We start from the raw sequence: 26892 nt of genomic DNA on the forward strand, positions 1-26892 counted from the left end.
CTTTCCGCATTGCCTGCATGCTTTGTCCTTGAACCAGCAGTCCCTCTGGTCATGGGTGGATCTGCCTCAGCGATAACATCTCTCGAAACCCCGTGTCATTTCATGGGTGCCGAAGTCCTGTGGCTTTTGCTGTATCTCTGCAGCTCCCCTTGCGGCTGCTTCGTATGATACAGCCACACTGAAAGCCTTGTTCAGTGTCAAATCTTTCTCAGAAAGTAATCTTTTCTGTGTTCCTTCGCTTAGGAGACCGCAGACGAATTTGTCTCGTAGAGAATCTGCCAGTCCTGCCCCGAATTGGCAGTGCTTTGACAGCTTTGGTAATTCGGTGAGGTAATCAGCGTTACTTTCATTCTTGTGCTGATTCCTCCTGAAGAATTTGAATCATTCTGCTATCAGCAGCGGTGTTGGGTTTAAGTGCTCCTGTAAGGTATCAACAATCTCATTAAAATTCTTGTCCATCGGTTTGGCTGGAGTGATCAAGTTTCGTAACAGCCCATATGTCCTTGCGCCCATCAGATTTAGAAGTACCGATGCCTTTTTATCATCCGCTACCTCATTCGCCTTGCAATATACCTCCACTCTTTCCACATATGTGGTCCAATCTTCTATATCACTATTGAAAGCAGTAATATTGCCAGTCTTCGGCATCTTGAAAATCTAAAATGGCGCTTCCGCGCTTTTCTTTCTTCCCCGACGAGTTAAGATGGCGCCTCCCGCGCTTTCCCACTGCTGCCGCTGCTGCCAACACTGTTCTCCGTGGTTCCCGTTGCGACCTGCAGCTTTTCGCGGTATTTCTATTTTTTTTTTTATATATCGCTTCAATATTCTCTCCGTAATTGAAGAACCGTTCCCGTCATGGAGCGGACCCTCTGGGACTTTCCCCTCCCTCTGCTCGGTCCGAACGCCGGCCGCGCCCTGAGTGCTCCACCCTCTCTCTCTCTTTGCTTCTGCTTCCCGACTCGCTGCCCGGCCCTGTTGCAGAGCCACCCGATTGAGCTGTAGCCCGCCGCAGCCCAGGAAGGATCAGTGCACTACCTGCCACCAGCCCGTTCAGCTGGGGAAACCACAGACTGGAGACCAAGCCTGGCCCTCGTTTTCGAGTTTCTTCGAGTTATTTATTTATTTATTTTTCTTGCTTCTGGCTTCGACCTTCGTCTGAGGAATCGATCCCCTTGAGGTGCTGCCGAATTGCAGGTAAGTTCGTTTGTAACTTGTCGCCACTGTTAGATCCGTGTGTTGATGGAGACACGGAATGCAGGAGTTGATTTAACAAGTGTTTACTGAACAAAGTCTGGAGGTGAACTAACAACACAAGACGCTACACAGGCTTATATACCCGAGTGGTCACTACTGGTACTACAGTATACAGGGGCTTCAAAAACATAGTTCCTCTTAAAGGCACATACACTACAGTAAGTTTAGTTTTAGCCCCGATATTTTATATAATTTTTTTCAAATTTTAAAATTATTGTTTAAAATAGTTTTTTACAGTTATTTATGGTTCATTTAAGTGGTGCAATGTTTTTTAAAATTTTCTTTCAAGTTTAAGTAGTGTTTTGGGGTCAGGAGTTTTCATGAGTTTGACAGCTCTTACTGTCAAACTCATGAATGAACTTTTGCAACCTCCCATTGGTTGCCCTGTGCTCACGTGATCCCAGCCGGCTCATCGCACTAAGTACACCGCCGGGTCACGCACGCACAGCGCGGCAGGACCTCAAGCGGGCCAGTGAGAGGAAATGCAATGCGGGCCACGATTCAAATGTAAGTGCACATCGGGGGCTTGCACGCGCGGCAAGCTCCCGATCCTAATTTCAGGGCCATTATGTTCAACGAAAGCAGCACAATTCTCTTTTTTTTAACAAAGTGATCTATTAAATTTACTTGATAGTTAGAGCAAGTTGGGGACAATTTTGTGGCCATCTGCAGATGACTGAGAAAGCATAAAGACAATATGACATTGTGATACTGATTTGTGGACTGGGGCCACATTCCACATTGGTTTTTTTCCTGACACATACAGTTCATACATAATTGCACAGTAGAATACAATAGCTTCTATGTGAAGAATCTGCTGTATTTTGTGATGCCTGACACATTCCTGACACATTTTATGGAATTGTGCAATAAACAAACAATGCATCTATCCTATTCTCAATTCCACTCCAACCTTTATTAGTTATGATACATGATATGTGCAGAAATAATCGGGAGTGGTAGAAATAGCATTAGTGTATACTGACATTTTGAATTATATCAACTCAAGAAGGAAGTTCCCTTAAATAACAACAGAAAATCCTGGAAACACTCAGCAGGTCAGGTAGCATCGTGGAGAGAGAAACAGAGTCAACGATTCGGGTCAAAGACCTGAAACGTTAACTCTGTTTCTCTCTCCAGCATTTTCTGTTGTTATTTCAGATTTCCAGCATCTGCAGTATTTTGTTATTGAAGAAGTTCCCTTATTGCTTTTACTGTGCTGAGATTCACATCCTGCTTACAAATTATATTTTGCATATTTATTTGGCGATCAAATAAAATAACACTTTGAGAGCCCTGACACAAAAGTATATGGTGTGTCAGAACAATCACTAACACACACACACACACACACACACACAAATAAAATTCTTCACAATCATGGCCAGTGACTGTACTGAATTATAGGATCATAAAAATTAAATGTGATATTTTATTTCTGCTTTAAAGCAATTCTGAAGTTTGTTTTTGGAATCTTCTGGTTCTGAACAGTGGTATGAAAATTAGCCAATGAGAGCACAGCAGCATATATTGCTTTGGCAGCAACATCTCTCTGCGAGCCTGTGGTTTCTGTCAGTGCTCCAGAAGCAGTGAGAGCCACACAGTGTGAAGCATTTACCGTGAGTTAAAAGAGCAATTTAAAGTGAGGAACCCGAAATATGTTGAAAAGGTATGTATGTAGCTGAGAAATGATTAGTGTTTGGCTTAAAATACAGGCTCGATAGAGACACTGATAAATAGGATGCCTCATGAAGCAATATTAGACTGGAATGTTCTACGGTGGCCTGCAGCAAACAAACAGACTGTTTATGTTGTGGTTCTGTATTAGCTAGGCAAATGTAACTAGGGTATCACATTCTGTCTGATATAGATCACTTTAGGATTCATATCGTAAGGAGAAAAGTAAGGACCTGGATTAGATTTCTAGAATTAGATTTCAGGTTTACAGGGAATTGTGATTTACAAAACAAGATCAGGTTACACAAGAGCTGTATTTAAATTTAACCTTTACTGACACACTGGCCAAAGGGCCACTGACCGGCATCTAATCAGCCTAACTGTAGTAATTCAAATTGTGTCTCCTGCAGGCCCAGTTACCATGGATGATTCATGTTATTATGAGGAACTTGACAGCAAATTTGCATCTGTCAGTAGAATGGAGCAGAAACAAATGAAAGCAATTGAAGAACTGGTTGCAACAGAAAAGCGTTATCTCACTTTACTACAGTTGTGCGCAACAGATATTCGGAACCATTTACAATCCAAACAGGTAATACCTTTTTGAAAGTATGTATGATGAGAGAAAAAAATGTGACAGGCTATAAAACACTTCCAAACCTTGGACCTAAATTCAAAAATAGAGTCACATTTTTTGTCTTAATACTGCAGCCAGTAAAGGTTGTATATCATCCGAAGAATGAATGTAATGCAACAACAACAACTTGTATTTATATAGCGCCTTTAACATAGTAAAATGTCCAAAGGCGCTTTACAGGAGCATAATCAAACAAAATTTGACACCAAGCCACATAAGGAGATATTAGAATAACAACAGAGAATGCTGGAAAAACTCAGCAGGTCAGGCAACATCCGTGGAGAGAAATTTGAGTTGACGTCTCGGGTTGGTCAAAGAGGTAGGTTTTAAGGAGCACCTTGAAGGAGGAAAGAGAGGCAGAGAGGTTTTAGGAGAGAATTCCAGAGCTTAGGGCCTTGGCAGCTGAAGGCATGGCCACCAATAGTGGAGTGTTTAAAATTGGGGATGTTCAAGAGGCCAGAATTGGAGGAGGTTTTAAGGCTGGAGGAGATTACAGAGATAGGGAGGGGTGAGACCATGGAGTGATTTGAAAACAAAGATGAGAATTATAAAATTGAGGTGTTGCTTAACCAGGAGCCAATGTAGGTCAGCGGGCACAGGGGTGATGGGCATATGGGACATTATGCAAGTTAGGACACGGGCAGCAGAGTTTTGGATGGCCTCCAGTTTACAGAGGGTAGAATGTTGGAGGACGGCCAGGAGTGCATTGGAATAGTCAAGTCTAGAGGTAACAAAGGCATTCATTTCATTTCAACAATCAGCAATGAGTGCTGTACACCAGTGGAATAGAACATAGATAGATTTAGCTTGTTCAGGTTTCACATGGTCGCCTCCCTCAGAATCAAGTAGTTTGGGAGGTCATGGTAGGGCAAAATGTGCATGGTCTGCACAAGGTATGATCTTGAAGGGTCAAAGTGCCTTTCATCATTCCACACTTCCTTAAGTTCTTAAGAGATGTCACACTGTGCATAAAACCACACTTCAGGTTTGGACCCTTCATCCTCGACCTGAAACGTTGACTCTGTTTCTCTCTCCTCGATGCTGCCTGACCTGCTGAATGTTTCCAGCATTTTCTGTTGTTATTAGAGGGGGATTCTTATGATGCTTATGGGGATTCCATTTACGTACGGAATCCCCATAAGCATATTAGAAACTCCCAAATAAATAAGAATTCACACCACTTAAAAAAAAAAAAAAAAATGTTCCCATGTTCAAAATTAATTAAAAGACCCTTTAATTAAGTATTTAAAATAAGAAATAAACTTGCTGTAAAATAAATGTAAACATTTTAAAATGGGCCAAAATTTACCTAAACTAATTTTAAATGTATGCGTGTGTTTTAATCATTTAAAAGTTTTTATTTTAACATTTATTTTAACCCTTATGCTGATAAAAGAAGGCCTTACACCTGCTTTTACCAGGTGTAAGATTTTTGTGGGCATTCGTTGGGCAGTAATTGGGCAAATAGCCCAACTCTGCGCTAGCAAAAGCGCAGCGCATGCGGAAACTCGGAACTTGCGGGGCCTTTTACAAGGCTTACGACAGCGTGTGCGTACGCCGTCATCGGCCCCACAAAATCCGGGCCTCTGTTTTTCTATTCTCCTACCAAAGTTAATAGCCTCACATTTCCCCACATTATACTCCACCTGCCACCTTCTTGTCCACTCACTTAACCTGTGCAGACTATATCCTCCTCACAGCTTACTTTCTCACCTAGTTTTGTATTGTCAGCAAAATTGGATATGTTACACTCCATTCCTTCATCTAAGTCATTAATATAGACTGTAAATAGCTGAGCCCCCAGCACTGATCCTTGCGATACCACACTCGTAACAGCCTGCCAATCTGAAAATGAACCTGAAAGTTGGCGGAGCGGATCACCCACATTTTATAGAACCCATCCAATGTTCTGCTCATGTGTAGGATGAGCACCAACACAGACTTGTTGAGCCAAATGGCCTGTTTCCATGTTGGAATTTTTATGTCATTCTATGTAATGACCTCCTAGTGATGCATTTGAAGTGCTTGAAGAATGCTGCATACACTCAGCACCCATACAAAACCAGTGCTGCATTGAACTTTTATGTACCAGGTTTATTCCAAGTAACCATGGGATATCTATGTCACATCACCCATCTTCAGTGCACATTTGATCTTGCAGGTCACTGATACATTGTTCACTCACTAGGGTCAGTAACTTTATGAGAGGCCCCTTTCTTTCAGATGGCTCCCTGCTCTTAAAAATAGACTGCTGTGATCTGTGCCATTCTTTGCAATTCACCGCTTCTGCGTTAATTGTTATTGTGGGAGAAAGGAAGGTAATGAAACTTCCTGAAGCCTTAAGGGATGATTTTCTGAATGCATGTTCTTGGTGTGGAGCCTCATCTGCTAGGAGTGCATATTAGCAAGTTGCAGTAAGTGCACCATGATTTTTCATCCATTAAAATGTATTGATGTCCAGCTGAAGCTTTGTACCAACAGCACTCATTTGGAAAAATGGTCCTTCTATTGACTACTTCTTAAAGCTGTACTGCAGCTGCCATACGTGCTGTTTCTCAAACAAACCATCCTTGTATTCTCCTTTGAGAAAAGCTACAGGTATTCCTACAGTTGTTCCTCTCTATCTGCTGCTACTGGAGGAGGATCACAGGAGGGATGCCAAACTGATGCATTTCCACCTTAATGCTCCATTAGGGCCCAACCTCACGTTGCCACCCATTTGTACAAGGCCAGGCTATTAAACTAGGACATGTCCCTAAACATGCAAAGACTATGGCTGGAATTTTCCTTACCTTGGCGGGTCCAGTGCGGCCGGTGAACGTGGCGGGTCGTGACCCTGCTGTTGGCTCCATCCCGCTGTAGAAAATGAACTTATCTTAATGGGGCCTGTTATAAATCTCATCATCATAAAGAAACTACTCATGAAATAACACTGGACGGCCAGCTGGTGGCGCTGTCCAAGGAGCATAAATACTCGGGCGTGGGCCCAGCTTGCCCAGGGACATTTTGTAAGACAGGAACTAGTGAAGTACAACTAGACCTCCATGTTCTGAAACAAGTTGATTAAAGCCTTGCTTTATACTCAAACCAAGTGCGTAGTGAGTTTTATTATGTCAATATAATCAACTTGATATCGACTCCACGCTCTGAGTGATTTCGGGAACAGCCAGCTACGACTTCAACTGCAGAAGGGAAGTCCGGCATAGTAATCAATCCATCATGGACAAACTACTCAGACCCGCCCGCCTTGAACTGGACCCGAATTCACCTACAACTGCTAAGGTATGGAAACACTGGTATCGTACTTTCAGCAACTTCCTCAGGGTGTGTGGTGAGAATGTTCCTGATAAATTAGAGATACTTGCCAATTATGTATCTCCTCATGTGTTTGACTATATCGAAGACTGTGTAGACTGTGACTCTGCTATCCTAATATTACAGCGACTATATGTTAAGGCCCCAAACAAAATTTTTGCTCAGCATCTACTGGCCACAACTTGACAACAACCCGGGGAATCACTTGACGAATTCCTCCAGAAACTTCGCAGGCTCAGCAAGGATTGTAATCTTAAAGCTGTCACAGCTGAGCAGTACCAGGAGGAGTTAATTTGTAATTTCTTTATTAATGGGATCGTGTCTCCCTTCATACGCCAGCGTCTGTTGGAGAATAAAACCCTCGAGTTACAGGCTGAATATGACCAGGCATGTTCCCTGGACTTAGCAAAGAGGAATGCAGATACCTATCTTTTACCTCATGCACGGGCTGCTGCTATCACTTTTAATGACTCCTTCGATAGGTCTCAGGCGGAAGCCCTCACTGATGATGACGCTAACCTAGCGGATGACAACCCTACCTTAGAAGCCTTCTGATGATGACCCCGCCCTAGCGGCATCTTGGCAATCTGGAAGGAAGTGTTTCTTCTGTGGAGGTGCGTTCCATTATCGGAAATTTTTTCCTGCTCGTAACACAACCTGCAATCATTGCAATAAGAAAGGTCACTTTTCTAAGGTATGCCAGTCAAGAGCCGCTGTTAGTAAGAAAGGCCACTTTTCTAAGGTATACCGGTCGAGAGCTCCTGTTAGTTTTGCAGCTACTATCTATAAAACTGCTCTTCCCCCAAGAGCCACTACTAAGGTTACAGCTGCTATCTATGAAACTGCTCCACCCCCAAGAACCATTACTAAGGTTACAGCTGTCAAGGGTAAAACTGCCCCTCCTCCCATCACAGCTGTTTTTCCCCAAAGTCTGTCCCATGCAGCCACGAAGGTTTCGGTAATTGGACACATTTTGAGCGCACTAATCGACTCATGCAGCTCTGACAGCTTCATTAGTGAGCGGGCTGTCAGTAAGTTAAAACTGCGTATTTACCCCTCAGACAGGGAAATTGCAATGGCTCTGATGACACTGACCACCAATTCTTCTGGCTTTTGTCTTGTCGACTTTATTCTCAAGGGCCACACTTATTTCTCCACCCGGCTCGGGGTGCTCAGAAACCTATGCAGTGATGTGCTCCTGGGACAGGATTTCCAGAAACAACACAAAAGACTCACTTTCGAGTTTGGAGGGTCAAAGCCGGAGCTTACTATTTCCAAAGTAACGTTTTGTGCGCTTTCGGCAGCTTCACTCGACGAGCCCTCCTTGTTTGCCAACCTTTCCCCCCGATGTAAGCCCACAGTCACTAAATCACGACGTTTCAGCCAAGATGATCGATCCTTTATCGAGGCAGAAATCTCTCGCCTTCTAGCTGACGGTATCATTGAGCCATGTTCATCTTCCTGGCGGGTTCAAGTCGTCATTGTTAAAAATCCTCTGAAGCAACACAAGAAATGTCTTTGCATCGATTACTCGCAAACTATTAACCAGTATACCGACCTGGATGCCTACCCACTACCACTCATTGATGACATGGTCAATAACCTTGCCAACTACAAGGTATTTTCAACTTTTGATTTAAAGAGCGCGTACCATCAAGTACCATTAAAGGACTCTGACAAAAGTATACAGCCTTTGAGGCCAATGGTCGGCTTTGCCAGTTTTGTCGCCTTCCATTTGGGGTCACCAATGGGGTGGCCATCTTTCAACGGGCAATGGATAGCCTAGTCAAACAGGAGAACTTAACGGACACTTTTCCATATCTGGATAATATCACCATTGCTGGTCATGCCCAGAAGGAGCATGATGCCAATCTCCAAAAAATTTTTGACGTTGTCCATCGTCGCAACTTAACCTTAAATGAGTTCACATCTGTGAAATCAGTACCATCAGTCAACACCCTTGGCTACTGGGTGGGCAACGGTGTCAACAAACCGGATCTGGAGCGACTTTGTCCGCTTCAGGAGCTCCCTCCCCCTACAAATCTCGGTTCTCTTTGTCGGGCACTCGGCATGTTCGCCTATTATGCAAAATGGATACCCCACTTCTCCGACAAGATCCAGCCCCTGCTTCACACAAAGTTATTTCCATTGGAGGCAATGGCTATTTCAGCTTTCAACCTCCTCAAGCGACAACTGGAAAAAGCCACGCTTCGTTCCATTGATGAAAATCTTCCTTTCGTGGTCGAGTGCGATGCATCGGATGTGGCGATCTCTGCTACCTTGAATCAAGGTGGTCGACCCGTTGCATTTCCATCCAGAACTTTGCAGGGTAGCGAGCTCCATTATCCTCCTGTCGAGAAGGAGGCTACGGCCATCATCGAAGCTGTACGTAAATGGAGTCATTTTCTCGCTCGTCGCCATTTCACACTTATAACCGATCAGCGCTCCGTGGCCTTTATGCTGGATAACCGGAAACGCACTAAGATCAAGAATAACAAAATACAGCTCTGGAGGATGGAATTGGCCGCCTTTGGCTACACCATACATTATCGACCCGGCAAAGAGAATGTGGCCCCGGATACCCTCACGCGGGCATTCTGTTCTTCTATGTCAACTTCGACACTTGCGGATCTTCATATTGACTTATGCCATCCTGGCGTTACCCGTATGTTGCACTTTGTGCGATCTAAAAATCTCCCATTTTCTACGGAAGATGTGAAAAGAACCTGCTCCTCCTGTAGAATTTGTGCGGAATTAAAACCGCAATTCTTCCGTCCATCGGATGGCTCGCTCATTCATGCTATGCAGCCTATGCAGCGACTCAGCATTGACTTTAAAGGGCCATTGCCTTCCTCAACGCGAAACACATACTTGCTTACTATGGTGGATGAATATTCACGCTTTCCCTTTGCTTTCCCCTTTCCCAATATGCTTACTTCCACAGTGATCAAATGCCTTGATCAAGCCTTTTCCCTTTGCGGTACGGCCAATTTCATCCACTCTGATCGGGGTCCCCCTTTCATGTCAAGCGAACTCAAAAGTTATCTTTCCCAACGGGGAATCGCCACAAGTAAAACAACACCGTACCATCCCATCAGTAATGGACAGGTTGAGAGATACAACGCTATCATTTGGAACGCTGTTCATCTTGTATTGAGGTCACGCAACCTACCAGACCAGCAGTGGGAAACTATGCTCCCTGATGTGTTGCATTCCATCAGGCCTCTTCTTTCTACGTCCACCAATGTCACACCTCACGAGCGATCTTTCAGCTTCCAGCGTCACTCCACTCATGGGACGTCCCTACCGTCATGGTTGGCAGCTCCTGGCCCCGTGCTGCTCCGAAGATTCGTGTGATCTTCTAAAAAATTATCCCCTCGTCGACGAGGCAGAACTCACGGACGTCAATCCCACGTACGCGCACGTGCAGTACCCTGATGGCCAAGAGTCCACCGTTTCGCTCCGGGACCTGGCTCCCTGTCCAGCCGGTTCCACGGACCCAACTGATAGAGGGGCCCACGGTGATGATGCCGACACTCTGCGCTCCCTCGAAGATGATGCCCTACCTGGGACATCGAGAGATCTGCCGGCTGTCCCACCGGATCCACTCGGGGAGCCGAGCGCTCCCCGTGGGATAGCCACCCAAGGCCAGGACGCCGGTCAATCCCGGCTATCAAACAGGATGAAGCCAGCTCTACGCCTGTGGGGACCCGCACCCGGAGTCACGATCTCCCCAGCCTCCCTCGGGTCGATCAGGGCAACACGGGCCCTGTCGATCCACTGGTACAGATCAAGCGGCCCAGGGACCAAGACACGGCCTGGGGAGACATGCTTTCTAGCCATAAACAAAGATCTAAAAGACTGCGGCTATTCGTGGTCCACCTAATCCGTTAAGAGGAAGTCGTCGGACTTCCAAATCTTTTAGGTAGGAAGAATGTTATAAATCTCATCATCATAAAGAAACTACTCAAGAAATAATGCTGGACAGCCAGCTGGTGGTGCCGTCCAAGGAGTATAAATACTCTGGCATGGGCCCAGCTTTCCCAGGAACATTTTGTAAGACAGGAACTGATGAAGTACAACTAGACCTCCATGTTATGAAACAAGTTGATTAAAGCCTTGCTTTATACTCAAACCAAGTGCGTAGTAAGTTTTATTATGTCAGGGCCTATTAAGCCCGCCCAGCGTGTTACCCGGCCCAATGAGATGGAGCAGGTCTGGTGACGTTATTCATGATGCGTTTTAAACTGGGATCCTTAAAGGGACCATGGCCACATTAAATTTTAAGTTTAATCTAACATAGACTAAAAAAATAATAGAGAGAGAAGATGAATTATGAGAGTAAACTGGCAAGAAATATTAGAACCGATAGTAAGAGCTTCTACAGGTATATAAAAAGGAAGAGGGTAGCTAAAGTAAACATTGATCCCTTAGAGGATGAGACTGGGGAATTAATAATGGGGAACGGGGAAATGGCAGAGACTCTGAACAAATATTTTGTATCTGTCTTCACGGTAGAAGACACTAACAACATCCCAATAATGGATAATCAAGGGGCCACAGGGAGGGGGGAATTAAAGACAATCACTGTCACTAAGGAAATAGTACTTAGTAAAATAATGGGACTAAAAGATGACAAGTCCCCTGGACTAGATGGCCTGCATCCCAGGGTCTTAAAAGAAGTGGCTGCAGAGATAGTGGATGCATTGGTTGCAATATACCAAAATTCCCTGGACTCTGGAGAGGTCCCAGTGGATTGGAAAACCACAAATGTAGTAAAAGTTATATATGAGTGACAAATAAATATTTAAATAAAATTATGACTCCACCTAAAAATACAATCAAGAACATAATTAAAAAAGTATATTAATTGGGAAGTTATTGGTGCTTTAGTCATAGATCTATAGACTTTTGTATCAGGTACAAATAAAGGATGTGTGTATATATGTAATATATAAAATTAAGCAGATTTTAAATGTAATTGTAAAGGGGTGGATTTAAAATCATATGCAAGTTCAGCAGAAGAGTTGGGGAATCCCTGACAAACAGTGTAATTGGTGCTTACAATGGCCCAGAAATTCGGGTCTCCACGGGTGAGTATGCATGGGGTACTCACCCGTAAGCCCAATGGAAGTGCCGGTTTCCTGCATGCACTGCGCATGCGCGGGAAACCGGCACTTCCGATCTCCTGAAAGGAAGGGTTAAGAGGTGGAACGCGTGCGCAAGAGAGGCTGTGCGTGCGCATTGAACTTAGTTTTTTTTTGCAGGTTTTCCCGGGAGGGTAAGTCTGCAGAAGTTAGACATGTAAAAAGCAGGCGTAAGGCCTGCTTTTTACAAGGTAAGTGGTGAATTAATTAAAATTAAAACATTTTATCCACAGGTTTATTATTTTTAAATACTTTAAAGCAAGGTAAGTTTATTTTTTAGCCCCGTTAGAAAATAAAATTATTTTTTTCAAAAATGTAAATTATTGTTTAAAATAGTTATTTCATGTAATTTATAGTTTATTTAAAGAATGTGATTTAAAAAAAAAATTATTTTAAGATTTAGTGCTGTTTTGGGACCGTAGTATTTCTAAGTTTGACAGCTGTTCCTGTCAATCTTATGAATGGAGCATTCCCTGCTCCGATTGGCTCCCCATGGCCCACGTGATCCCAGGGGACGCATCGAACTAACTGCGCCCCTGGGATACGCAAGCACTGTGCGCTGGCAGCTGGAGCAGTCCCAGGATCGGAATTCCATGGGGGCCCACAGCTCAACGGCCGGCGCGCAAGGTAAGTGCAGGTCCGGGGCTTACACCCGTGGGAAGCCCCCGACCCGAATTTCTGGGCCAATGTGTTTCTGGGATTTCTGCAGCTCTTCCATTGAAGTTAACAATAGACAAGTGAGAGAACCTCTGCTGAAATTCACCCTAAAGTCTTAGACTGAAAAATTAAAAGCAAATTGAACCAGTGGAATGAATGATAAGAATGAAATTGTTACGGTTGATGACTTGATTTAATATGTAACTGGACAATCACAGTATACTGTGAGAAAAACCTGACCAGAAACAACACTAAAATGTATTTAAATGGTATATGTCAGTGTTTATAGTGCAGATCAATTTACTGCAATTACTGTTGAGTTGGAAGGCAACAGCCGAGAATGGTCGGTGAAAAATTAACATTTACCAGTAGCTTTTCAAGTAGAACAGAATCTCCATCAATCTTTTAGCTGATGTAATCAACATGTTTTTATTGTGGTTTGTTTTTCATGCCGTCAGGTAATCAGCTGGAGCAATGGCCACGGAACTCACGCCTCAGGTTGACAGACGTGGTTCCCGAGCTGCGTGAATCCCGTGGCCATGCAGGGAAATTAAAAAAGTAAGTGAAAAAAGGCTCATAAGTGCCTGTAAAGTACTTCATAATAATTTCAATTGGGTCCCCCGCCGCTGCATGTTGGGTTGGCTCCACGATGACAGACGCACCTGTGGGAAAGGCACGTGGGAGCGAGTTGACAGTGGGTTCCCAACGTGCTGTCAAAAAACCCAACTTTCCCACCTGACTTGCTATCGATCACGCCCACTACCACCCACGGAAAATTCAGCACTATGATTCCTAAAAGACTAATTTTACAGAATTATGTACCCTCCTGCAACCAGAATTGGGAATCTCTTCCAGGGTAGGAACAGCTCTATCAGTGGCTGTGAAGAAATCAGCTGCATTCAACTTTTATGTAGCAGGTTTATTCCAAGCTACCATGGGAAAGCTCAGTCACATTTCCCATCTTCAGTGCACATTTGCATCTTGCAGGTCACTAATGCAGTGTTTGCTAGGGTCAGTAACTTCATTAGTTTCCTTTTGACAAAATGCAGCGAGCAACATTTTTGCTGCATAGCAGAACTCCCCAGAGTACAAGGCATTATTGATTGTATCCGTGAAGCCAAACTTAACCCTAGCCCCAAAGTCACTCCATTCATGAACATAATATGCAGCTAGTCTGCAATCATGGGAATTGACTTATCTCTTCAATACCTTGGCAGCTGCCAACTTTCTTTTATCCCATGACATGCTACAGTGCCACAGACTGCAAGAATGGCTGCTGGAAAGGGCGGGGGTGGGGGGGGGGAGGAGTGGGATTTGGGGCAGGAATATGCAATGTAACCATGGCCACTTGTCACTGTGAAACCTAAGGATATGATCTGAGGAGAGGAACAATATGACACACGCTTCCACTAGGGTCTTAGTTGAGCAGAGAGAGTGCTGCAATACAGTAGAGCCGAGCATCAAAGATTATTGTAGCTTGTTTCCTTCACAATTTTGCCCTACGACGTAGCATGGTCAAGGAGCAGGCAGGAGAGGAAAGGTAACAGCAACCAAAGGCAGAAGATGACCTAACTATGTGACAAAAGAGTTATCTGCAAAGCTAACAGCTCATGTAGCATGAGTCATCCAGCTGGCACTAATAGATAAAATGTTAACGTCATGGAAACATCAAATGAACAAGTCATCTTGATATATGCTCAATACCATTGCCATATCAAGCCTCTTCCCATTTGCACCAGCCATACCTTAAGACTCATGAATGTCACATGATTTCTACCCAACTACTGTAATGTGCTTCATGCAAAGTAGATGGCGTGAGTAGATGGCTATGGGGATTGATGTAGTGGCTTCCTGAGCCTATAATATATTACATAAATCATAGAATATATGATTAATGTCATGTATATCAACAGTTCTGATTACCTCCTTCAACCTCTGCAGTTTAATGAACAGACTCTGCCTCCTCCCCCATGTAATTTAACTATTGTTTCATCCTATGTTATGGGGAACGGTAGTGTAGTGGTAATGTCATTGGGCTAATAATCCCGAGGCCTGGACTATTGATTCAGAAACGTAAGTTCAAATCCCACCATGGCAGCTGGGGAATTTAAATTCAGTTAATTAAATAAATCTGGAATAATTATTAGAAACCATGAAACTATTGGATTGTTGTAAAAACCCACCTGGTTCACTAATGTCTATTAGGGAAGGAAATCTGCTACCTGGTCTGGCCTATATGTGACTCCAGACCCACAGCAATGTGGTTAACTTTTGACTGCCCTCTGAAATGGCCTAGCAAGTCACTCAGTTGTAACAAACCGCTATGAAAAACAATAAAAAGAATGAAACAGGACGGATTGACCGCGGTACCAGCAACGGCACACCCAGCCCAGTCAACCCTGCAAAGTCCTCCTCACCAACATCTTGTGCCAAAATTGGGAGAGTTGTCCCACAGACTAGTTAAGCAACAGCCTGACATAGTCATATCACAGAATCATACTTTTCAGCCAATATCCCAGACTCCTCCATCACTATCCCAGGGTATGTTCTATCCCATCAACAGACCCACCGGGGTGGTGGCACAGTGGTATACAGTCGGGAAAGAGTGGCCCTGGGAGTCCTCAATATTGACTCCAGACCCCATGAAGTCTCAGGTCAAGCATGGGCAAGGAAACCTCCTGCTGATTACCACCAACTGCCCTCCCTCAGCTGATGAATCAGTACTCCTCCATGTTGAACACCACTTGGGAAGAAACACTGAGAATACTCTCTACTCTGGGTGGGGGACTCCAATGTCCATCACCAAGAGTGGCTCAGTAGCACCACAACTGGCTGAGTCCCGAAGGACATAACTGCCAGTCTGGGCCTGTGACAGGTGGTGAGAGAACCAACATGAGGAAAAAACATGCTTGACCTGGTCCTTGCCAATCTACCTGTCGCAGATGCATCTGCCCATGATTGGTAGTTATTAAATCCGTGAATCTTAAGGTATGGTGTTCTTCAATAAATAGACGGAGACTGCAGATCAACAATCAACAGGTGTTTACTGGATGAGGGTAGTCTAATAACTAACAGTACAGATGCCCGCTCAGGGCTTATATACAGGTGTGGTCACTGCCGGTACTACAGTATACAGGAGCTGTAAAAGTAGTTCTCTCTTAAAGGTACATACACTACAATTCCTCCCCTTTTAGATTAACAGTACCATAACATTCAAATAACAGTTAACACTTTTAACATGCACATTAACTGAAATAGTCCATTTATAGATTCAGTCTTTGGGGCGGCTTCCTGATCATTTCGGGATAGCACCTTTCCTGAGTGTCTTGTTCTTGGTGCGGAGGCGATTCTGGCCCCCTGTCTTCGGTTAGTTCATCGGTTTCCGATGCTACTGTTTCTGGGGTAGATGCTACCGGTATGTCGGGTTCATCACCAGGTACGCGAGACATGGGGCTGACTCGTTCCTGTGACGCTAGGATCTGGTCGACATGGCGTCTCACAATGTTCTCCCCGACATCCACTGTGTACATTAGTGGCCCCTGCCGTGTGCATATCGTTCCGGGTTGCCATTTCTCTGTTCGGTAGTCGCGGGCCAAGACTGGTTGTCCTACATTGAAGCTCCTTGTCGGCTTCTCATTGATGTGCTGGAATTGCCTATTCTCAACATTTCTTCGCACATTTGGTCTGAGCAAATCCAGACGAGATCTCAACCTTCGGTTAAAGAACATCATGGCCGGGGTCTGGTTGGTAACTGCATGTCTCGCATTTCTGTAGGCTAACAGGAAATTGTCCACCTTATGCTGCAGTGGAATGTCGTCATCGCACATGGCCCTTACTGCCTTTTTAAAGGTTTGTACGAACCTCTCAGCCAATCCATCAGTGGCTGGATGATACGGGGCGGATGTGTAATGCCTTACCCCATTCCTTCTCATAAATTTCCGAAACTCTTCGGATACAAACTGTGGTCCGTTATCAGAGCAAATCTGCTCTGGCAAGCCGTTCCTGGCAAATATGGTCCGTAGGACTGCAATCGTTTTCTCCGTAGTGGTGGAGGACATTTTGATCACCTCAGGCCATTTCGAGTGCGCATCCACTGCTATTAAGAACATTGAGTCCATGAATGGACCAGCAAAATCAATATGCACCCGTTGCCATGGAGAGGAGGGCCACTCCCATGGGTGTAGAGGGGCATGTGGTGGTGCATTTTGGACCTTCTGGCATCCTAAGCAGCTCTTAGTTAGGTCTTCGATTTGTTGATCGATTCCCGGCCACCACACACAAGCCCTAGCAAGGCTTTTCATTTTCACCCCTCCCAGATGGCCTTCGTGAAGCTCATTGAGCACTCTCCCTTAACTTGGGTGGAATTACCACTCGGGATCCACACATCACTGTCTCCTGGCATACTGACAGCTGTTCTCTTCTGGATGAGAATGCTGGCAACAGTGAGTCGCCATGTGTTGGCCATCCCTTCACCGCCAAATCATATACCCGAGACAGTGTCGGATCATTTCGTGTCTCCTTCTGTATATCCGCGTTAGTTACTGGCAAGTGTTCAATTATCGACGAATAAAATATTTCGACAGGGTCCACTGCTGGTGCTTCCTCCGCAGTAGGCAGTGGCAGGCGTGATAGTCCATCAGCGTTTCCATGCTGTTTCGTGCCCTTATACTCTATTTCATATTGGTTCGCCCCTAGAAAAAGGGACCATCTTTGTAGCCGTTGCGCAGTCATCACCGGAACGCCCTTCTTTGGATTAAAGATGGAGACAAGTGGTTGGTGGTCAGTCAGCAAGGTGAACTTCTGCCTGTGCAGATAGTCATTGAACTTTTTTACTCCCCATACTAGGCTGAGGGCCACCCTGTCAATCTGGGCGTAGTTGCGCTCGGCTGTGGTTAGTGACCGAGATGCAAAGGCTACTGGCCTCTCCAACCCGTCTGGGAATTTGTGCGACAGCACCGCTCCAATACCATAGGGTGATGAATCACACGCCAACCGAATTGGTAGTGCTGGGTTGAAATGGGCCAACACCTCTTTTGATGTGATCAATTCCTTACACTTCTGGAAAGCTCGTTTACATTCGTCATTCCAATTCCATGGTACCCCCGTCTGCAGTAGGGTGTTCAGTGGGTGTAATACTGGAGACAAATTTGGTAAGAACTTATGGTAGTAGTTCACCAGCCCGAGGAACGACCTCAGTTGTGACATATTTTCCGGTACTGGAGCCTTGACTACTGCCTCAATCTTTTCAGGGGACTTATGTAACCCCTCTTCATCAATAACGTGGCCACAATACAAGATCTGCTGCTGGAAAAACTCGCATTTGTGGTGATTAGCTCATAGCCCATATCCCTTCAATCTAGTGAGCACCTGCTCCAGGTTGGCGAGGTGATCACTGTCATTTTCGCCCGTGACCAGGATGTCGTCCAAATAACACTGGGTCCCTGGAATCCCTTGCAGGAACTGATCCATTGCCCTTGCCAAATAGCCGGCGCCGATGCTACCCCGAACACCAGCCGGTTGTATTGGTAGAGACCTTTGTGAGTGTTGATCGTGAGGTATTGTTCCGAAGCTTCTTCTACCTCCATTTGCAGGTACGCTTGGGCCAGATCAACCTTAGTGAAGCGTTTTCCTCCAGATAGCGAGGCGAAAACATCTTCAATCCGCGGAAGCGGATATTGTACCGTGTGAAGGACTGGGTTCACTGTCACCTTAAAATCCCCACAGATGCGAACCTTCTTTGGTTCCCCAGGCGTATTACTCAACGACCTCTTCATTACAGGAACGATGGGTGTAGCCCACTCGCTCCAGTCCACTTTGGACAGTACTCCTGAACGTTCCAAACCTTCCAGCTCTGCTTCGACGGCTGGGTGGATCGCATAAGTCACCGGTCTGACCTTAAAAAACTTTGGGCTTGAATTTTCCTCTATTTTAATCGTCGCTGTTATGACTTTTAGTGTTCCGAGTCCCTCCTGGAACACTTCTTGTACGTCAGTTAGCATTTTAGACAGTCATCCAGGTGTGATGTCGTCATCCTTTTTGGCCTCTACCGTCAGTGCCTGTATGGAATGCCAATCTAATTGTGTCTTCCGGATCCATTCACGTCCTAGCAGTGGTGGTCCTCCATCTGGCAATACATATATATCCATTTTAGGTATTTCCTGGCCTTTGTATATCACTTTCACCCTTATTTTTCCTTTGGGGTAGAATTTTTGCCCCATGTACGTCTTCAAGACAATCTCTGTAGCTTTCAAGGGTATATGTGAAAATAGCCGCTTGTAGTCCCTTTGGTTTATGACTGTTAGAGCTGATCCTGTGTCCAATTCCATTTTCACTTGGACTCCGTCTATCTTGAGTGTAACCCAGATAGTCTGGTGATCCTCCATTTTGGTTGCCTTATGTAGTTTCAGACAACCCAGCTCCTTGCTTCCGGAGTCTGTGTCACTTTTCTATTCATCTGAACTACTGTCCATCACCTTGTGTACCTTTTTGTACTTCTCCTGTGGAGATTTCTTGCTGTTGGTTTTCTTCCCAGACCTGCAGACTCTTGCTATGTGTCCTGCTTTTCCACACTGTCTGCACACTTGGTCCTTGAACCAACAATCCTTCTGGTCGTGTGTTGTTCTGCTGCAGCGATAACACTTCCCTGTTCCATAGGACATTTCATTGGTGCCATATTCTTGCGGTCTCCGTTGTATCTCTGCAGCGCCCCTTGCGGCTGCTTCGGGTGATACTGCCATACTGAAAGCCTTGTCCAGCGTAAGATCCTTTTCTGATAGAAGCCGTTTCTGGGTTCCTTCACTTTGAAGCTCACACACAAACTTGTCCCTTAACGTATCTGTTAGTCCCACTCCAAACTGGCAGTGTTTCGATAGCTTGCGCAGTTCCGTTAAGTACTCAGCATTGCTTTCGTCTTTGTGTTGGTTCCTTTTATGGAACTTAAATCGTTCTGCTATCAGCAGCGGTGTGGGGTTTAAGTGGTCCTGTAGGATTTCTACTATGCTTTCGAAATTCTTATTCACGGGCTTCTCTAGGGTTATTAGGTTTCGCAGTAAGCCATAAGTTTTTGCACACATGGAATTTAACAAAACCAGTGCTTTCCTAGCATCTGGCACTTCATTCGCCCTGCCGTATACCTCAATACGTTCCACATATGTCGCCCACTCTTCGACTTCATTGTCGAACGTAGAGATACTGCCACTCTTCGGCATCCCTGGGTGTGATTTAACTGTCAAAAATGGCATCTCCCGTGCTTTCCCTTCTTCTCCACTGGCACAAAATGGCGTCTCCCGCGCTTTCCTTTCTTCCCGCGCTCGCCCTTCTTCTCCGCTGCGGCTTCTAAAACTGGCGTCTCCCGCACTCTTCCTTCTTCTCCGCGGCTCAAATGGCATCTCCCGCGCTTCCTTTCTTCCCCCGCGGACGCTGCTCAGCCCTTTAGCCCTGGCTGCGCTCTGCGCGTTTTCCTGTGCGCCTCTCTTGTTGCCGCCACTCGGTCCTGAACCCCGGCTGTGCTTTACCCTCTCTCTCTTTTTGTTTTCCATCGACGCCGCTCGGTCTTCAACCCCCGGCTGCGCCCTGTGCGCTTTACCCTCTCTCTTACCCCGTCGACGCTGCTCAGCCTTTTCTGTGCCGTCGGTCGGCTCCAGCCGCCGCTGTCCGGGAAGTGTCTGCGCTGTACCTGTTGCCAGCCTGTTGCTGGATCGTCGTGGCTGGAGAACCAAGCCCTGCTCTCAACAGCCTCCTCTGCGATGCTCACTTTCTGCCGGATGACTGGGCGGTTGCTCGTGGTCGACGCCCATGCTTCTGGCCTCGACTTTCTTCCACTCTCCTCCAGGAGCGATTCCTTGGGAGGAAATGCAGAGTTGCAGGTAGGTTCGAATCGACCTCGTCGCCACTATTAAATCCGTGAATCTTAAGGTATGGTGTTCTTCAATAAATAGACGGAGACTGCAGATCAACAATCAACAGGTGTTTACTGGATGAGGGTAGTCTAATAACTAACAGTACAGATGCCTGCTCAGGGCTTATATACAGGTGTGGTCACTGCCGGTACTACAGTATACAGGAGCTGCAAAAGTAGTTCTCTCTTAAAGGTACATACACTACATTAGTGACCACCGCACAGTCATTATGGAGACTAAGTCCCGTCTTCACACTGAGGATACTCTCCATCGTGTTGTGTGCCACTACCACCCTGCTAAATGGGATAGATTCCGAACAGATCTAGCAGCTCAAAACTGGGCATCCATGAGGCGCTGTGGGCCATCAGCAGCAGCAGAATTGTATTCCACCACAATCTGTAACCTCATGGCCTGGCATATCCCTCACTCTATCATTACCATCAAGCCAGGGGATCAACCCTGGTTCAATAAGGAGTGTAGAAGAGCATGCCAGGAGCAGCACCAGGCATACCTAAAAATGATTGTGCCAACCGGGGAAGCTGCAACACAGGACTACATGCATGTTAATAAGCGGAAGCAGCATGCTGTAGACAGGGCTAAGCGATCCCACAATCAATGGATAAGATCAAAGCTCTGCAGTCCTGCCACATCCAGTCATAAATGGTGGTGGACCACTAAACAACTAACGGGAGGAGGAGGCGCCATGAATATCCCCACCCTCAATGATGGTGGAGCCCAGCACGTGAGTGCAAAAGACAAGGCTGAAGCGTTTGCAACCATCTTCAACCAAAAGTCCCGGACTATTCCTGAGGTCCCCACCATCACAGAAGCCAGTCTTCAGCCAATTCGATTCACTCCACGTGATATCAAGAAATGGCTGAGCGCACAGGATACAGCAAAGGCTATGGGCCCCGACAACATCCCGGCTATCGTGCTGAAGACTTGTGCTCCAGAACTAGCCGCAGTTCTAGCTCAGCTACAACACTGGCATTTATCCAACATTGTGGAAAACTGCCCAGGTATGTCCTGTCCACAAAAAGCAGGACAAATCCAACCCGACCAATTACCGCCCCATCAGTCTACTCTCAGTCATCAACAAAGTGATGGAAGGTGTCAACGACAGTGCTATCAAGCAGCACTTACTCACCAATAACCTGCTCACAGATGCCCAGTTTGGGTTCCACTAAGGCCACTCGGCTCCCGACCTCATTACAGCCTTGGTCCAAACATGGACAAAGGAGCTGAATTCCAGAAGTGAAGTGAGAGTGACTGCCCTTGACATCAAGGCAGCATTTGACTGAGTGTGGAATCAAGGTGCCCTAGTAAAACTGAAGTCAGTGGGAATCGGGGGGGAAAATGCTCCACTGGCTGGAGTCATACCTAGCACAAAGGAAGATGGTGGTGGTTGAAGGTCAATCATCACAGCCCTAGGACATCGCTGCAGGAGTTCCTCAGGGCAGTATCCTAAGCCCAACCATCTTCAGCTGCTTCATCAGTGACTTTTCCTCCAACATAAGGTCAGAAGTGGGGATGTTCGCTGATGACTGCACAGTGTTCAGCGCCATTCCCAACTCCTCAGATAATGAAGCAGTCCATGCCCACATGCAACAAGACTTGGGTGAAGCTCAGGCTTGGGCTGATAATGGCAGGTAACATACGTGCCACATAAGTGAAAGGCAATGAATATCTCCAACAAGCGAGAGTCTAACCACCTCCCCTTGACATTCAACGGTATTACCTTCGTCGAATCCCCCACCATCAACATCCTGGGGGTTACCATGGACCAGAAACTTAACTGGACTAGCCACATAAATACTATGGCAACAAGAGCAGGTCAGAGGCTAGGTATTCTGCAGCGAGTGTCTCACCTCCTGACTTCCCAAAGCCTTTCCACCATCTACAAGGTACAAGTAAGGAGTGTAATGGAATACTCTCCACTTCCCTGGATGAGTGTAGCTCCAACACTCAAGAAGTTCGACACCATCCAGGACAAAGCAGCCCACTTGATTGGCACTGTTAAGTCTTTGTGTCCCAGTTATGCTTATTATAAATCACTGGACACAGACCACAAGAATAACTTTAACAGGTCTTTACTATTCGGAGGTCAGGGCTGAACTGCCCAGCAAATCCCTACACAACGTTTATATACCGATGTGGTCACCACCGGTATTACAGTATACAGCAGCCAAGAGAAAGTAGTACATCTCTTAAGGTAGTTCTCTTAAGGTGGAACAGGTTACATACACCACAATCCTCCCTTTTTAGCTTAACAGTTATATCCCCATTTAACATAACATAATAACATATAGATATATATATATACAACTTCATGCAAAACAGTTCAAAGATTCAGTCTCTGAGGAGGCCTCCTGATTCGAGTTGGATAACGCCTTTCAGGGGTCTCTGATTCTCGTTGCTGGGGTGACTCATCTAGTTGATCTCTTATGGATTGGACATCATCCTCAGGTACATTCACTTCTGAGGTAGATGCTTCAGGTTCACTAACTTCTTCCACGGTTGTCTCTGCCGTAACCCTGGGTTCGACCCTTGTTCTCGATTCTACCAGTTGGTCAGCATGACGCCGTATTACATTTTCACCAATATCTACCGTGTACATCAGGGGTCCTTGTCTGGCCCGAATTGTTCCAGATTGCCATTTCTCGTTTTTATAGTCCCGGGCTAACACTGGTTGTCCTATTTCGAAACTCCGAGTGGTCTTGTTATTTATATGCTGGAACTGTTTGTTTTCAACTTCCCTCCGCACATTTGGTTTTAACAAGTCCAACCTGGACCGCAACCTCCTGTTATAGAACATCATGGCAGGACTTTGGTTTGTCACTGCATGAGTGGCGTTTCGATATGCCAGTAGGAATTTGTCCACCTTGTGTTGTAGTGGAATCTGATCTTCGCTCATGGCCTTTATTGCTTTTTTGAATGTTTGTACAAATCTCTCGGCCAACCCATTTGTAGCCGGATGATATGGGGCAGAGGTATAATGTTTCACCCCATTCTTCTTCATGAATTTCTGGAATTCTTCTGACACGAACTGCGGTCCGTTGTCTGAACATATTTGTTCTGGCAATCCATTTCTTGCAAATATCGTTCTTAGCACCGCGATCGTCTTTTCCGAGGTAGTGGTAGTCATCTTAATCACTTCTGGCCATTTAGAATGTGCGTCCACCGCAATTAAAAACATGGAGTCCATGAATGGACCAGCAAAGTCAATATGTACACGTTGCCATGGGGTTGAAGGCCATTCCCATGGATGCAGCGGTGCAATCGGAGGTGCATTTTGCACTTTTTGGCACCCTGAGCAGCTTTTCGTCAGATCCTCTATCTGTTGGTCGATACCCGGCCACCACACATAAGCCCTAGCAAGGCTTTTCATCTTGACTCCCCCCAGATGACCTTCATGCAGTTCCTTTAGAACTCTCTCTCTTAACTTAGGAGGAATAATCACCCTTGTTCCATACATCAATGTTCCTTGACAGACGGACAGCTGTTCTCGTCTTGCTGAGAATGCCGGTAACAGTGGATCACCATGTGTTGGCCATCCCTTCACTGTCACTTCGTAGACCCGGGACAGTGTCGGGTCGTTCCTGGTTTCTCTTTCAATACTTGCATTGGTGACTGGTAAACATTCGATGATGGTCGAGTGAAATAACTCAACAGGGTCAACCGTCGGTGCCTCCTCCTCTGTAGGTAGTGGCAGGCGCGACAGCCCATCAGCATTACCATGCTGCTTTGTACCTTTGAATTCGATCTGATATTGATGTGCCCCTATGAAAAGGGACCATCTCTGGAGTCTCTGTGCTGTCATCACCGAAACACCCTTCTTAGGGTTAAAAATGGATACCAACGGCTGGTGGTCTGTCAGAAGCGTAAACTTTTGGCCCTGCAGGTAATGATTAAACTTCTTTACTCCCCACACAAGGCTGAGAGCCTCCCTATCTATCTGAGCATAGTTGCGCTCAGCGGAGGTCAATGATCTGGATGCGAACGCAACTGGCCTCTCCAGGCCATTTGGCAACTTGTGTGAGAGTACTGCCCCAATACCATATGGAGAAGCATCACAAGCCAAATGAATAGGCAGCGTTGGGTTGAAGTGAGCCAACACTTCCTCTGAGGTGATCAATGCCTTGCTTTTGCAAAAGGCCCTCTTACAGTCCTCGCTCCACTTCCATGGTACTCCCTTCTGCAAAAGAGCATTCAGCGGGTGCAGCACCGTGGATAAATTTGGCAGAAACTTATGGTAATAGTTAATCAACCCTAGGAACGACCTCAACTGGGATACATTATCCGGAGCGGGAGCCTTCACAACAGTTTCGATCTTGTCAGGAGACTTATGAAGCCCCTCCTGGTCAATGACATGACCACAGTACGAGATCCGCTTCTGAAAGAACTCACATTTCTGGCGATTAACTCGAAGTCCATATTCTTTCAATCTGGTGAGCACCAGTCCCAAATTTGCAAGGTGTTCCTCGTCATCATCTCCTGTAATCAGAATATCGTCCAGGTAACATTGTGTGCATAAAATTCCCTGTAATACCTGCTCCATGGCCCTCTGCCAAATTGCTGGAGCCGATGCCACTCCAAAAACCAGTCTATTATACCGGTACAAGCCTCTATGCGTGTTGATCGTGAGATACTGGCGTGACTCTTCCTCAACTTCCATCTGTAAGTACGCCTGCGCCAGGTCTATCTTGGTGAAGTGTTTCCCACCAGACAACGAAGCGAAGATATCCTCAATCCGCGGAAGCGGATACTGCACCGTGTGAAGCACCGGATTAACAGTGATCTTGAAATCTCCACAGATGCGAACCTTCCCCGGTTCCCCCGGCTTGTTGCTCGATGAACGCTTCATGACGGGGACAATGGGCGTGGCCCACTCACTCCAGTCTACCTTAGACAGCACTCCTGAACATTCTAGCCCTTCCAGCTCAGCTTCCACAGCAGGTCGTATCGCACAAGGTACCGGTCTGGCTTTGAAAAATTTCGGGTTTGCATGTTCTTCAACCTTGATGTTTGCTGTAATTCCTCTCAGTGTTCCCAGTCCCTGTTGGAACACCTCTTTAGCATCGTCCAATATGCTGGACAATCGTTTAGGTTTGACATCTTTTTTACCGGAATCTACCGTTAGTGCTTTTAAGGAATGCCAGTCCATATTTATTTTCCTAATCCACTCCCGTCCCAGTAGTGGTAGACCTCCCTCAGGTAGCACATATAAGTCCATTCCTCGGCTTTCTTTGCCCTTGTGGACCACCTTTACCTCTATCTTCCTGATGGGGTATACTCTTTGCCCCGTGTATGTTTTCAATACAATCTCCGTATCCCGTAGGGGAATATGTGGGAATAACCTTTTGTAATCTTGCTTATTCATGACTGTCAATGCTGATCCAGTGTCCAATTCCATCTTCACTTGGACTCCTGCTATCTGAAGTGTGACCCAGATTGTTTGGAGGTCTGCTTCATTACCAACATTGTGTACTCTTAGACTACCCAGTTCATTACTGCTGGAGTCTGAATTTGACTTCTGTTCGTTCGAACTGTTCTCTGTCACCTTGTGTACCTTTCTGTACTTTTCCTGCAGTGACTTTTTGTTGCTGGTCTTCTTTCCTGACCGGCATACTTTAGCTATGTGACCAAGCCTGCCACATTTTCTGCATTCCTGATTTTTGAACCAGCACTGGTTCTGATCATGCGTTGTCTTTCCACAACGATAACATTTTACTGTACCCAAGACCATTTGATTGGTGCTGAGTTCCGGTGACTGTAGCTGCATTTCCGCAGTGCCTCTCGCTGCGGCTTCGTGCGATGCTGCAATAGTGACAGCTTTATCAAGCGTAAGATCATTCTCCTCAAGCAGTCGCTTTTGTGTTCCTTCTTTTAACAATCCACACACAAATTTATCTCTCAGCGCATCTGCTAGTCCTGTTCCAAACTGACAGTACTTTGATAGCTTACGCAGTTCAATTAAAAATTCAGCGTTGCTTTCATCTTTCAGCTGCGTTCTTCTGTAAAATTTAAATCGTTCCGCTATCATCAGTGGCGTGGGGTTTAAATGATTTTTCAGGACAGTAACAATATTCGCGAAAGTCTGATCCGCCGGTTTATCTGGTGATAGAAGGTGCTTCAATAGCCCATATGCCTTCGCACCCATTGAGCTTAATAAGGTTAGTGCTTTCTCATCATCTGGTACCTTATTTGCTTTACAATAAACTTCCATGCGTTTTACATACGTGGTCCAATCTTCGATATCGCTATCAAAGGTATTAATGTTCCCATGTTTAAGCATCCTTGCAAGTTT

The 26892-nt window shown here is 45.7% G+C and overlaps 1 protein-coding gene across 3 annotated transcripts in view; it reads left to right on the forward strand.

The window, feature by feature from the left end:
* Nucleotides 1-26892, forward strand: part of arhgef37 (Rho guanine nucleotide exchange factor (GEF) 37) — a 183953-nt gene that overhangs the window by 52024 nt on the left and 105037 nt on the right. For 2 of the 3 annotated variants that reach the window (XM_085995304.1, XM_085995306.1), the window contains exons 1-2: nt 2789-2923; nt 3342-3523. In XM_085995304.1, the coding sequence (XP_085851430.1) occupies nt 3353-3523 (171 nt within the window). In that variant the 5' untranslated portion in view covers nt 2789-2923; nt 3342-3352. Of the gene's footprint in view, nt 1-2788; nt 2924-3341; nt 3524-26892 lie in introns of those variants that run through there. The other variant, XM_085995305.1, reaches the window with a different exon arrangement.

Source organism: Somniosus microcephalus, chromosome 8, assembly GCF_052327205.1.
Source record: "Somniosus microcephalus isolate GS21.2 chromosome 8, FLI_Smic_1.0, whole genome shotgun sequence".
NCBI classification, from domain to species: Eukaryota; Metazoa; Chordata; class Chondrichthyes; order Squaliformes; family Somniosidae; genus Somniosus; species Somniosus microcephalus.